This window comes from Fusarium keratoplasticum, chromosome 4, assembly GCF_025433545.1.
Source record: "Fusarium keratoplasticum isolate Fu6.1 chromosome 4, whole genome shotgun sequence".
Lineage (NCBI taxonomy): Eukaryota > Fungi > Ascomycota > Sordariomycetes > Hypocreales > Nectriaceae > Fusarium > Fusarium keratoplasticum.
Genome location: NC_070532.1, coordinates 3,955,830 through 3,970,234, shown reverse-complemented (window position 1 = coordinate 3,970,234; position 14,405 = coordinate 3,955,830). Strand labels below are relative to the sequence as shown.

Below are 14,405 nucleotides of genomic sequence, written 5' to 3'. Positions count from 1 at the left end.
GATTGGCCGCATCACGGTAGCACGGGCGAAGAGGGCGTATATGGCTATACGCTGGGCGTTGGGATACGATACGACATGATACCGCTGTCATGAGATGCTGGGTTAGATCTGGACGCGTGCTGCGATCCTTCTCTGGAGCCGCCGAGTGGGCGTCGCGTCGTCATGATCTCACCACAGGCGGAGGGCCTCGTTTCTGTCAAGCTTCAGCAGCAACAGGGGGCCGACGGATGGGATGGAGGACCTACAGTACTAGTGCGCCATGCCACCACGGGAGAAAAGCCAAAGCAGAGAGAGAGCTCGTCTGATGCCGTCAAGTCAAGTCAATGAGCGAGCAAGGAAGCTTGTTCAGGCAACGACTGCCGCGGATGGCTCCAGCTTGATATTACACTACAGACGGATTGGGTCTGGGGCCCGAAGATCAGCAATGCAAAACAAAGCATCCTTCCATCTTGCTTTCTTTTTCCGCCGACGCCAACTTGCCATTGTCATCTCACTCGTTGGACGACACCAGCAGGAAAGGAAAGCCACAAAAGAAACGTTTGAGAGGTACCTGACACCATCAATGGAAGGAAGCGAAAGGTGAACCAGACAGAGTAGAGGGAAGGGAAGGGAAGGAAGAGCAAAAAAAAAAACCCCAGACCCCGGTGTCAGGGATCTTGATGGAGCTGGCCAACTGGATCAACAGCCGGACGGCGGATTGGACCGTCCACGGGCAGAGGCGGCGCCCCTCCCCTCCTCCATTTCTCAGCGGGCTTTCTACTGTTGTCAGGATCTCTCTCTCTTGTCGGCGGTCGAAAAAAGACGGACGGCAGCAAACAAGCACAAGAGGTTGCTTGCTGCCCAATGGCTCTCCGTCTGCCGGGGGTGGAGTGGTAGACAAGCTCTAGCTGCGCTCGGAAGTGGGCGCACACCCGTTTATGCCTCCCCCGGAAATTGCGCTAGAGATCTGACTAGCCATGGGAGCCGTTTTCCTCCATGTTGGACCTCTTTGCTCTGTCTGCGGCCCAGGCCCAAACCCAAGAGAGATGAAGAAATGATACGCGACAATCACCGAGGGTGCAGCGACGGCTCGGAAAGGTTAAAAAGCCAAGCCGCGAGACACGGGAGGAGACATGCCATGACATGGATACACACAACAGACTCCTGCTGAACAGGACAGGGGGCGGAATGGCGACGTCGACTGGCGATGAGCGATGGATGATGGATGATGGATGGCGGCAGGCGGCGGCTGTCAAACTGGCTCCAGAAAGGCCCGTCCCACTAGTCTGCCTCTGTCCATGTCAAGCCCCCCGGTTCTGGTTCTTGATTGCTACCTACCTGCTGCTGCAGTTGCAGAGTAGCGGTAGATCTCCGTCTCGGTTCTCGTCTCGACTCGAGGCACCAGGTGTAGGAGAGGTATCCATCCATCCATCCATACATCAGACGGATAGTACAGTACAGTCAGTATCTACCATGCTTGCACAGTACCTGCTCCGTAATCCATACACCAAGTTCTCCAGGGCATGGCATGGGACAGGATAGGATAGGATGGACGAGACCAGGCTATGACCCACCGTCATTCCAGTTGCGGAATCCCGAGCACCATGTCATCATGTTACTTGCTTGCTTGCTTGCTCTACTCAAAAGGTGTGTCTGCGAGAGACGCCGGCTGGCTGCTTGCTCGCCTATAGCAGGACGACGACACCGAGATCAAGATGAGGGAAGGGGGAAGAGCCCATCGTGGACGGACTATCTGCTGAACACTGCAGACCGATCAAGATGGACGAAACACTCGCATCTCGCTCAGACTAATGCTATGCCTAGCCCGGCCACGAGCTGATTCACAACACAGACCAACAACTCAAAAAAAGAGGGCTGTCGAGTGGACCACGGCCACACGTGCGCCCAGTCCGTTACAGAGTAACATGGCTACGACTCGCTCCCGCCCGTCCTGGTATGTAGCTACTACCTATCGAGGTATCCTGGGGCGGCACATCTCCACGGCCCACGATGTTTGCCCGCGCTAGACTTTGGCCAGTAAGCCAAGCCATGCCGCTGAACGGGCTTGGCCAGGGGACGGACCAGGAAGAACGGTACAAGACCAACAGCAGCGTAGTGTCCCGGGATTATCGAGCATCGCATCGGGGTATGGTCAGCGCGCGCATGCATGAGAGTGTGAGAGAAAAACGTGCCTCGTCAAGCCTGGCCTGGAAGACGGGGGTGGGTGGTGGTGAGGCCCGAGCATGGCTCGACCACCCTGGAACCACGAGGCAAAGGCGAGGCGAGGAAAGACGCGAGAAGGAAGGGAGAAGAGATGGGCCAGGACATGGCGCACGAAGGACAAGGCTGAGCGAATCAAACCACCAGAGCCTCGCTGATGAGTGGCTCTCGTCTGCCCCCCCTCCCCTCTTCCCTTCACCCATCATCTCCGCCCCAGGCCTGACCCCATCCGATGAGACAAGGCGCGAGAGCCGGATCTCGCCATCCGGGCGGGCATTGGTCTTCAAGGGCACCGTGACGACAGAGTCCGGCGTTCGGGGAAGAAATGGAAGCAAGCAATGGACACGGACGGTGAGGTGAAGGAAGGGGGCCGGCCAGCCAGCCGGCGAACGAGGCCACGAGCTGGCCCGTCCGAGGCTGAAGGCTGAAGTAGAGCTGAAGGGAACGGCTCTTGTGCCTGGGGCTAGGAAGCTAAATAGTGACATTGGCCGCCTTACCCTTTTCAACACCTTTCGGGTTTTGTTGCTCGCGGCTGGCCTGGGTTATGATTATCATCCTGGAGTCTGCTTCTAGTCGGTCAGGGACCAGGGCTGCCCGAGACCCTTGTCCATGCCATGAGCAAGCCGGACCTCCCGCCGTCGTCGTCGCTGCTGAATGTATCTCATCCGTGGCCCGTCAGTCGATCTTTGCTGGGGGGGGAGAGGTAGGGGGGAAGCGAGCGAGCGAGCGCGGTCGGTGCTCTTCCGTCCGTCTGATGGCATGGCATGGTCGCGGCCTGGTCTGGAGGGAGGGAGGGGCGTTATACCAGAAGCAGCATGTCGATATCGCGGGCTCATATGCTCAGGCTCAGTCTGACTCTCTCAGGCCAGGGCGGGCGGGAGGGATTTCGTATCTGGGGAGGATATGGCTTAGCAGGTGACCTGGTCCACTCATGGTGGACTCCCTCTCGGAAGAAAGGGCCTGGTTCTATGGCCCCCTCCTACCATAGCCTCTCCAGTTTAAACCCAGTCGAGCCCAGGCCATCTTGGACTGTCGAATGGGCATGGCTCTTGGCGCCGGCGCCGCACTCTGAGGGCAGTGAGAGATGCCCTATGAGAGTAGCGAGCTGGTGGCCTTGCTAGGCGACTATCTTTTTAGCCCGCGCGCGTCGGTCCTGGTCTTGAGCCAGCATGGGGCCCTTTCCCCCTCTCAGACTCTCTCTCTCTTCTCAACGGGCGGTTGAGACACGCTGAGACGCATCTCTTTCTCTCTCGCAGAAGCACCCACACCTGCTTCGAAGTATTACACGCCTTGCTGCTTCGGAGCAGAGTGGTCCCTCTCGTGGGGGAACGATGTCATGTCGGCATTGAACCACTGCGAGGCACCAACCAGACCAGAGAAGAGGAACAGAGTTGTTAGGCCCTGGTCGAAATGCCTCATGCCTCGTGCTCGTGCTCGCGGCTTGTGGAAGAAAAGAAAAAAAAAAAAAGCGAGAGGGCAAGCGGGTACCGTACTCGACTCGGCACGCCCCGTCCTTCTTCTGACCTCATCTTGATGGGCCCAGGTCTGTAATCATGGGCCTATGTATCCAACTAACCCCTTCTCGAAGAGAAGCAGGGCCGGTTCGTCCAAGAGGGGAATGAGGAAATGAAGAGTCGACGGTGGTTCGTCCGGAACGGGTGAGACACCAGAGAAGAGGAAGAGGACGGGAGAAGGTTCCTGGGATATGCAAGGGAGAGAGAGGGAGAGTGAAGAGTCTCGCCCTGAGACTGACTTGCTTCCTTTGGTCATTGCTTTCTTTTTCGGCTTTCTCTCTCTCTCTTGATCAAAAGCTTGTGTCTCTTGTCCTTGAGAGGTGCCTGTCTGTCTCTCACCTCACCTATCAGATTGGCGCTGACCAGGGGGGGTCTACCCACGCACGCCGTCTCCCAACGGCTGACGATTGTGAGTTGCTTTTCCCGCGAGCGGCGACCTTACCTTGCCGGGGTGGAGGAGGGATGACAGACGAGAAGGAGAGGGAGGGAAAGCAAGCGTTGGACCCTGGCTCACCGGTCCACCCCCCGAGCCATCATGATGCCCATGCCATGCCCTGCCCGGTCTCTTCCTCTTGGTCGTTGTCGTCGGTCGGCCGGTCGTCCTCATCTGCCGCGCTTGTTAGTGTGTGTCTGTGTGTGCGTGCGTCGTGCCTGTCTGTGCTGTGTCTGTACATAGGCGCGTGTGAGAGGGAGGAGGTGAAGTCTTGGTCTTGCCCTGGAGGCATCGCCATCGGTTGTCTTGCTTGTCATACCCCATGCGAACCAGGTTTCCCCGTCATTCTCATATCTCTGTATCCCCCATGCCATGCTATCCTATCCCATCACCATCACCACCACCACCACTGCTACTCGCTCACACTCACACCAAGTCGGCCTCTAGAGAGATTCACCTCTCTCTCAGTCCACACACTCCCTTCTAATCTCTGGCACACCCCTCCCCCCTGCAAGAGGCCCCCCCACATCCTGGACCGGTATTCCTCGTGCGTTCTGCATCCCATCCCATATACATACATATGTAGATGGACCAGGTCGTCGACCTTTCTGGGGCCTCGTCTTTACATATGTAGCACGGTGAATGGGCTTGGGGTCTCACTCACCACCGCATCGCCTCGCCTCGCGTCTACGACAGTACAAGACAACGATTATACTCAACGGTCTGGCCTCGTGCTGGAACGTCCGCCTCAGTCTGCGGCACCCGCCATCGAAACTCTGTCGTCCGGATCTAGCTACGCAGCTGGTCCTTTTTTCCCCGTCCCGTCTGCCACCCTGTTTTGTCTGTGTGGCTGTCTCTTGTTCCCCGTCCGCCCGCACCACCACCACAACCGCGCTGCACTGCACCAGAAACGACCTCCACACTGTTACCAACCGACCTCCGTTCCGTTCCTGTCTTGTCTTGTCTTGTCTTGACTTGTCTTGTCTCTCGCCCTGCCGCGTTTACCTTTTGGTCAAAGTCTCCGCAATCTCCACGAGGTGCAACAGAAGGGGAGAGAGAGAAAGGAAGCAAGAAAAAAAAGCAAACTAGAAGAAACTTCCCGGCCATTGTCTCACTTTCTGAGGGGAGCATCCGCGTGGGACAGCAGACGGGAAGAGTGAGAGAAGGCTCTTTTCCCCCCTCCCTCCATCAGAAGAAGGAGTCCCAAGTCTTGAACTTGGCCAGGAAGAGTTGACAGGTGAGAGAACAGGTCTTTGCTTGTTCTGCAGCCCTCAGCCCTGAACAGACGAGAGAGCTCCACGGCCCCGTCTTTGGGAGAGGAGGCTGCGTCTGAGTGCATGCGCCAGAGCTGCTGCTGCTTCAAAGAGTAGTTGTTCTAGCCCCCAACACCACCGTTCTATCCGACCCCCTGGTTGGAACTTGGTTGGGTTGATCGACAGCAAACGTGGATCGATCCCTTTCCTTTTCTGCACTTTCAGGAATCAATCTGGGCAAGACGATGCATCTCCTCATCGACAACTCGTATCAAACGTGAGGGCCCATCCCACCAAGTCTCTGTTCCCTCGCCCTCCCCCAGCTTCATCTGGTGGTCAGCATCTCGAGGGAGCCTGATTATTCTTCCAACTCTATACACCACCAACCGGCGCAGGTCTCGCCCCCCAATCAATTGATTGTTCCTGTGGACAGGAACTTTCTGCTGCTGCTGGCTCTGTTGGGGGCTAAGCTACCGCGAAACATTACTTCTTATTGACCCCAGTGTTAGCTGGAAGACAGGACAGATAAAACATACATTTACAACATGAACAACGTCAATGGGACGTCGACAATGGGCCACGACACCATCATGGCCCAGAGCAATGGTAGCTCCAACAGCAATGGCTACGGCAGCGATACCTGGACCAGCATGAGCCCCTATAGTCAGAGCCCATACAGCGCCAGTCCATTGACCGAGTACCCATCCTTTGGAGCCTTTGTCAGTCACGGCATGCCTTCAGAACCGTTAAATAGGATGCCTCCGCCTCCGCCGCAGCCTCACCAGATGATCCAGCCAGCACCGCCGCCGCCGCCGATGGCCCATCACCAGCTTCCAATGCTCAACACGACATGGCCGAGCCAACTGACGAACCCGACTCCCTCAGGGAGCTACTCAGCACCGCCCCTATCAATAACACCCGCCACGAGTGCACCACCTGTGGACCCTCCCAGGTTACCGACGCAGCATGAAAAATCCAGGAAGACGCTCACTACCGAGCAGAAGAGGGCAATGTGCCAGTTTCACGAGGACAACCCAGGCACTCGACAAGCCGACATTGGAGCCCGGTTTGGTGTCGAGAGAAGGTAGGCAGGCCCTGGAGAGACGAAGCTTTGAGCAGATGGCTAGCTATCCTTCCTATCCACCTACGGAAGAGCAACAAGAGAACAAAGTCTGACACATTCATCACAGCACGGTTTCCAAGGTTCTGAGGCACAAGGATCAATATCTCAAGCGGGATCAGGAGCCAGAAAACCCAGCCGTCAAGCGCGGAAAGGGCAAGCACCCTGACTTTGACCGCACGCTCAGCAACTACGTCAGGAGACAACAACAGCGAGGGTTCAAGGTCAGCGATGAGGAGATCATGGAGCAGGCTAGGCTGTTTGCCCATGCGAGCGGGAACCAGGAGAACGTCCTCAACGGCCTGACGAGTAGCTGGCTACAAAAGTTCAAGCAAAAGCACGGCATTGGAGGAGCCAAGTTGACGCGGAGAGCCTCAGAGGCCAATATCCCCGACAGTGCTCGACTATCAACGCTGGTCACCAAGAACAACAGCAGCCAGGATATTCTATCTCCGACCTCGCCTACGGGAAATATCTCGCCCCTGTCTGGGAGCCGGAGCGATGAAGATGGCCCTATCGACGGTATCGACTTTGACTTTACATACAAGCACCCCGAGTCTCAGTCGACCACGTCCCTGTCCAGCGATCTGAGAGATAACCCGGCATCTTCGTTCTCGGGCACAATGAGCCCAACAGGCACCTTTACGTTCTCACCGGACCCCAACGTTGGAGGTTTTCCCATGGATCAACTGCGAGGCGCCGATTTCCAGTCTCGAGAGAAGAGGAGCAACACGTTCCCGTCACTCAACATCGACTACGTGAACCAGGTATCAGGGTCGACCGAGCCAATGACGCCTCGACATATCCCATCGTCCACGGCACCGTCTTCAGCTCTCGAGTCGCCTCAGCACGAACTCCACGGGGCACCTTTCAGTATCGACACGAGCGTCAACTCACCCCCTCCGACGCTACGCCGCAGCAGCAGCAACTCGAGTATCGCACGCTCCACCGCCACCTGCCCGACCCCTGTCGACTCTTCCCCCGTCTCACCCTCACAGGAGGATGCCCGTCGTGCCGCCCAGACGCTGCTGACCTACATCCAGACGGCTGGCAACTTTGACTCGAACGACTACATCACCATTGTGCAGCTGACCAAGAAGCTCAAGATCCACCAGCACCAAGGTGGCCGGCCCTCGATAGGGGGTCTGTCTCGCATTCCCGAGGGTGACGTCGAGGCACCCGCTCTTATATCAGCCAAGATGGAGACGACGTGAAGATCTGATCAAGGGGGGGGAGACTATGCGTTTACATGTTTTCTTGTTGACGCTGGGCGTTTTCTTGTTTCTTTCACAGCAGGGACCACTCGCTGCACAGGGAAGCTCTTATGATGCAAGAGCCCGCCGCAGAAGAGAAGAGTGCCTTGGTTTAAAGACCAAAATGGGAGGGATGGGCCATATCTGCTCACGCGGAGAAGAAAAAAGGGGCGCCCTCCTGGCATTCGCGCCTCGCGTCATGGACGCTTGAGGCTAGATCTGTTTGTTGACTACATGCTTTGATTTGCCATATAGTCAGTCGCTTCTACTCTCGACGACCCCTCCTCGACCCTCGATGCCCGTTTAAACCGGTCAACGACGAATATCCAAGAGTTGTATATATTGCATTAGATACACTCTCGCGATTCGAGATACTACAACGACGACTAATCAATCCACCGAAAGAAGAGAACAACACGGACCGGAAAAAATTATTAAAAAATAACCAAATCAACTCTTTTATTACTCGATACCACAACCCCCCAAGACTTATTTCTCCCGCTCACGCGAACCCGAACACAATTTTACATACAACAAATCGTCCACACGACCCTTTTCAGGAACCTGCTTCTACTCGCTCGTGAAGGGCGGTACAAGCATGGTTTTATGAGAACAGAGAGGAGGAGGAAGGGAACAAGAAAGAGAGGGATTGTACGATGAGCAGTACATGAGTTCAACGATGCTTCATTTTTGGCTCTTGAATTTTGGTTCCCCCCCTTTTCTCTCTTGTCTTGTTTTATTATTTATTCTTATACCTCTACGTTTCTAGTATAGTTTCTGTTTTCTTTTTCCTTTTCCATCGTACATCACAAGACATCGCTGCGGAGGGCATAATCATGTTTTTTCTGTCTATGGCAACATTCCTTGGGTTACTACTCACATCGCATGCGTTTTGCTCACACACACACACAAAGACGAGAGGGTACTTGCTGCGAGGCATCGGCATTTAAGGGAAAGGGGTAAGGGGGGAGTGTGGGATGGAAATTTGGTCTGTTTTTTCTGGTCTGGGTGAAGCGTCTCTATTTTTTGACAGATGCTTCGGTCATCATGGAAAGGGGGAACAAAATGGGAGGGGGGGAGGCTCGGGAAAAGAAGGTGACATTGGGATTCATGGGAATATACGTGCTCGATGATGGGAGGCGGCGGAAATCAATGTGTTGTTGGGAGGCTTTAGTTGGGTGGAGGGTCGCTTGCCCCTTGTTTTGGGATGCTCAGATATGGACATTCCTTTTGAATAGTTGAGGATAGGAAGGGGATGGAAGGGAATGGGCGGCGATTGTGCATTTGGAAATGCCCTTGTTCTTGAACAACTTGACCTCGTCCATCTTTGCTATTCATCGTGAACTCGATCGAAATGGTCATTCATTATCTACTGACAAAATAGGGTATCATCATCATCGCATTCTACACATCTACTCCGAGCCTCTCCTCCCACAGATCCGTCACCCCCTTTTCGTTGAGCTCCGGCATCAGCCTCACGAGCACCAACTCGAGGATGCTGTACATGAGGTGCTTGTTGCAGTACTCGTCGTCCAGCACCAGGAGGAGCCGCTCCATCTCGTCTACCAAAAGATCCTCCTCGTCCGATGAGGAATCCCCCTCACCGGTGGACGCCCCGCGCCGCCATAAGCGACCGCCAAAGTAGAGGCTTCCCACCCCCTTCGGCAGCAGCCCCCAAAGGGCGTTAGCGGCTCTGCGACGCAAGGCCTGCAGCTCGGCATCGGAGGAGGGTGGGAACAAGCTCGTCGTGCCGGGGGCGTTGTTGGGGAAGAGAACGCCTCGGAGGGTGCGCAGGAGAGGGGGGAGATGAGAAGGAGAGAAGAGAGAATGAATGTGATGAGAGAGTAGCCTACGGAAGAGAAGGGATTAGCTTGCATCTCAAGTCAAAGTCGCGCAGCGTAACGTAGTGCAGCGCATCGCAGCGTGGGGGGGTCCTTGTCAAGCAAGCGGAAAGGCTTTGTCTGTCTGCAGCAAGGGGCACATGTTTCGATGCGAGTGTGAGTAACACGAGGCTGCCAATGGACCGCTGGGCCTCAGCGTCGTATGCATGGACCGGCCGGCAACGATGGAGGGTGGTGCTGCCATCTTGATCCAGGAAGCCGGGCAGCGTCCAAGGCGTGAAATTGAGACCGGGGATAGGTCAGACAAGGGGGGACCTGTTGAGTGCGGGGAAGCGCAGACAGAGACGCGTCCAGCCCGGCGTGTTTGATGCAGGAGCTGTGATATTACACAGCAGGTCCATGAGGCGTGACAGAGAGACACGGCGGCTGATGGGTGTTGGTGGGTGGTGTGCAAATCAATGTCACCAGACGGATTCGCCCCTCAAGGTCGGCAAGGTAAGGCGAGGCAGGCCCATCAAGGATGGTTGCGGTTGTGCAACCGTCTCGGATGCCAGCATGGTTCCTTCAGAGATGAGGCCTGACAGACCAAACCGCTCCTGGCAGGTTGAGAGGTGCCACTCGGTGGTATCATCTTTGGCCAGGCCAGGCCAGGGCATCGCCAATCCTCCCTCACTCCCCCTCCTCGACGAAAAAGGACAAGACAGGTCCGACTTTCATCGTCTCGGGAAATCCCAGCTAGCCCCTCGGGTGGCGCGGCACGGGGCGAGAGTCAATTCAAGCTTGTTGGTGTTGTTTGTTGCTCGCCTCTCTCGACTGAGCAGAGGGCGGTCTGTCTCTTCCAACAAGCTGACATCCCGGTCAGGGCCGGGCGCGTAATCTTGTAATCCTGCTGGACGAAGCGACCTAGCTTGGCGCACCTCGTCAAGCAATCGGAAGCCAAAGACGGCGCTACGCCCTTCGATTGGCTGCTCCTCAAGACCCATCCCGTCCATGTTCGAGACACCAAACGTCGATAGTGAAATCGTCTTGCCCTGTTTTCGTGCGCTTGCGACCGACTGACTGTGGATTGCGAAGGAGGGTGTGCGCCAAAAACGTTTTATCGTTGAACAAACAAGACGGACGGCATGGGCCGTAAACCACCGGGCGGCCCGATTTGCCTCACCAAGCCGTTGAAGAATCCCTGTTCTGCAAGCTCACTGGAGCATCAACAGGTCCAGTGACTCGGCACTCATGCGAGGTGAATGAAGGGGTAATAGAGTCCATCAAGAAATCCAGGGGAATGCTCATATCTTACCTGTCAACAGGCCCATCGTGGCCAGCTATTCGTCCAGGCCCGTTAATCGCGCCGTACTGGAGAAGCGACAGAAACCCGGCAAGCCAAGGCATGCGCATGCTCAACTCGAGCAGGTTCCCAAGACACGTCCAGATTCGACATGATAGGATGGGGGCTTTGGCCGTGTCGGATGACCTCGGGTTGGAGCATGAGATGGAAGCGGCCGACTTGTCGTGATCCATCACAGCTTCCTTTTCTTCCAAGGGCGTGGTTCTAGCGGGAAGAGACGACGCCATAACAAGAGCCGTTGTGATGAAGCGAAGCGAGCCCACGACCAGCATCCCCAGTTGAATCACGCCCAGGAACATGGAGCGTACAGACCACGCACGACCGCCCTTGACCTCGAGTTGAGGCTCTAGAGATTCAGCTGAACTGTCCGACATCGCCCCTTTTTCCTTCCTTTCTCGTATCACCCTGGCTGAGATGCAGATTCCCTCGTATAACAGCCACGGCTGAGAGGCTTTATTGGCAATGACATTGCCAATGATGAGCTCGGAAAAGATCTGCTCGACGAGGGCTGTGAGACAAGGATTCTCCAGGTCCTCGGTTGGTAACAGGATAGCCAACACGCCCTGAACAAGCAGCTGACGGTAGAGCGCCTCGTTCTCCTTCTGATCTGATGCTGTGTCCGGGTCATCTGAGCGAGGAACGGGCGCAAGATGTGGAAGAGGGCATAGAGCATGATACGCCTCTCGAGGGTCCACCTCTACAGGCGGCCTCGATACAGCATTATGCGCAGTACGGTAAACTGGTGGCGGTTAGACGGTATCAATATAATCTAGAGCGTAGAGATCCCACCAGTGATGTGCTTGTCCAGCAAGTCAGGTATCTCGTCTAGCAGAAGACTCTCCAGATCAACCTTCCTAAACCGTTGTTCCAACGCCCGTGAGCAGTGGGCGATGATGTGTAATATCTCTGACACAAAGTTCTCGTCCGAGGTGATTTTGCTATACCAGCTCTGGACAAACTCTCTCATAATAATGGCGAGGAATGCGTATAGTTGAAGGTCGACATCGTTGCGGCTGGTCAGAGGCGGGAGCAGCTCATCAATGGGCACCTGCGCATCTCGGCTCTTGTCCCCAAGCTGCGGTGAGCACAGCGTGCGACGTATCAGAAGAGATGTCGCTCGGTCAGACAGCGGATCGGACGAGTTCGAGCGGTTCGGCCGGCGTGAGGTAGCAGAAGACGCCGCATCTGCCTCGAAGGCGACGGTCTTGGGACGTGGGGCCGGAGGGCGGACAGGAGGAGTGGCCGCGGCCACGGGAGAAGCGGCGGTCATGACCGGGACGATCGGCTAGGCTTCGGAATCATGGCCCGGCGGCGGAGGCGGATTATAGTGAGGGCGGCGGACGTCGTTGGAGTTATTATCTCTGGTTTGGAGGTTGGAGGTTGACTTAACAACAGGTCGCAGCCTGGCCGCATGTAGTGTCGCCGTGTTAAGCTCCTGCCCGCCCACGGCACGGGTTGACCCGCTCGCTCGCTACTGCCCTGCCTGAACCGTGCGTTGCAGGCGCGGGGAGGCATGTCGTCGTACCTGCTTTACCTGCATTAGCTACGGCGACGGCATGGCATGGAAGTTGTCATTAAGCAAGCTTGATTTTGAAGGATTTAATTAATGCAAGCCTTGCAGATCAGTTATGAATAATCGCTAGGTGGTCAAGGTTCAGGAGATGTTCTTATTTTCTACTACTTCCTTACAAGATGTAAGAAGTAGGATGCCTTCGGTCTGGTCTATCCAGACACGACTAAATGCTACAGATTCTGTACAATATGGGTACAACTCCTCCCAACCTCAGTCATATTCACATTTTTACTCCTCATTTTTAACCGTCGTCTCATATCTGTAGAGTCAAGGTCAGCGTTTATATCAACAAGGACGATCGACGACAGCATACCTCTTGCCACGGAACGCCCAAACACCCCAGTTACCACAGCTGATATCCTGGGGATCCATGTCATTCAGATCCCATCGAAGACTTCGGAAGACGTTCTCGCCGGGTTGAAGAAGGATATCAAACTCTCCCTTCGATTTCTTGTTCACCCATTCCACATCCCGCTCCATATCAAACTGAGTATATCCAGTGCTGATGATAGGAACCTTGGTCTCGAGAAGCAGAGGAAGCGTCTCCTCCCACTCGTGACTGCTGGCAGGATGGCCCAGACCGGGGTGGAAGAGCACAAAGCAATCAAAGTAGGGATCGTAAGGCGCAAAGTGCTGGGTCTTGTGGATGGTGTGGTAGTAATCCACGATCGTGCTAATCTTCATCTTGTACCAGACACGATCTTCCACTACCGCTCCAAAGGGGTTCGATGGAGTGCGTTCCGGCAGCGGAAACTCGTCGTCACGGTTGGCCATACTCTCTGGTCCAATAAAGATGAGATGAAGTCGGGCCTCGGGGAACATGTGTGCCAACTGCACCCAAGCAGGTCGTGGCAGAGACGACTCAGCACGAGCTCCCAGGATGAAAAGTCTCACAGGTGGGGGCTCAGGCCGGAGCTGGTTGACACCATAACCTCGACCAGACTTGGGGGGGTGCAGGTTGTACCGCAGGGCTATCGCCATATGTTAGTTATGCAATATCTGGTCATGGCAAGTTGTAGCACCAACCGCTGAAACTCTTCAATCCCTCCGCAGTCAATCGTTCTCCCTTCTTCATGCTGTACGGGCTAAGCTCGTGGAGAACACTGCCAATCGTAACGGGGTACGTCAAGAGACGGGTAATCTGTCTCATCGAACGATCCGAGTTGACAGCATCAAACTCTCGGGTATACATGAAAGTATCCCAGTTTGTCATGTTGATAGCGGCGTCCTCCATTTGCAGGTCCGGGAGGTTTGCCTCATGGAAAATTCGGCCAGAACGCAAGTCATGATCATCCTCGTTGATCTGTCGAAGTGTATCGCAAATTTCAAGATGCTTCTCGTAATCGTCCATCCAATGTTCCTCGCAGCAGTAAACGGGAAGTCCACAGTCAGGGCAGTCAAAGTTGACATGGGCCGGTGCCTGGGTACCGCCTTGGGGTTTGGCATCTTCGTGCTGGGGGGCGATAGTCGGAACCTTGGTTTGCTGGTGATCGGGGTGTGGGCAATAGGCATGCTGTCGCATGAAGGCCGCTCGACGTCGGAACTCCGGGACTGGGGACTTGGAGAACGGGTGGAACAGGTTATCCTCGCTCAGGCGCACTGGAGGTTCCGGACTTTTGCTCGCAGCTGCAGCTTCGGATTGATTCTTCGCCGTAGTCGAAAAGTCCCTTTGGGCAGGCGAAGGTCGCTTCTGGTCCTTGGTCGTCGAATGGACGCTTCGGATATGATGGGCTGATATCCTCATCCATGGCTTCGCCTGGCTCCCGGTGGTCAATTGCCTCCGAAGAGTAGCAGAGCAGCGCCCACAAAGGCTAGAAGCCGCTCGCCGCAAGGTAGGCTCCATTTTGTGCCGGAGCAATCGAGTCTGGGACTTGAAT

The 14,405-nt window shown here is 55.6% G+C and overlaps 3 protein-coding genes across 3 annotated transcripts; 1 reads left to right on the top strand and 2 right to left on the bottom strand.

Moving 5' to 3' along the window:
• Positions 1 to 5,944: 5,944 nt before the first annotated feature.
• Positions 5,945 to 7,733, top strand: NCS57_00626500 (HTH CENPB-type domain-containing protein; the record flags this gene model as incomplete). The annotated part of the gene is made up of 2 exons (XM_053056158.1): positions 5,945 to 6,483; positions 6,590 to 7,733. The coding sequence occupies 2 exons, from the start codon at positions 5,945 to 5,947 to the stop codon at positions 7,731 to 7,733; spliced, it is 1,683 nt and encodes a 560-aa protein (XP_052915113.1).
• Positions 7,734 to 9,176: 1,443 nt separating this feature from the next.
• On the bottom strand, positions 9,177 to 12,225 carry NCS57_00626400 (PXA domain-containing protein; the record flags this gene model as incomplete). Its single annotated transcript, XM_053056157.1, has 3 exons — positions 9,177 to 9,621; positions 10,908 to 11,694; positions 11,745 to 12,225. 3 exons carry the CDS (start codon positions 12,223 to 12,225, stop codon positions 9,177 to 9,179), a joined length of 1,713 nt encoding a protein of 570 aa, XP_052915112.1.
• A 531-nt stretch (positions 12,226 to 12,756) lies between these two features.
• On the bottom strand, positions 12,757 to 14,371 carry NCS57_00626300 (Zf-Mss51 domain-containing protein; the record flags this gene model as incomplete). The annotated part of the gene is made up of 3 exons (XM_053056156.1): positions 12,757 to 12,787; positions 12,842 to 13,499; positions 13,555 to 14,371. 3 exons carry the CDS (start codon positions 14,369 to 14,371, stop codon positions 12,757 to 12,759), a joined length of 1,506 nt encoding a protein of 501 aa, XP_052915111.1.
• Positions 14,372 to 14,405: the final 34 nt, after the last annotated feature.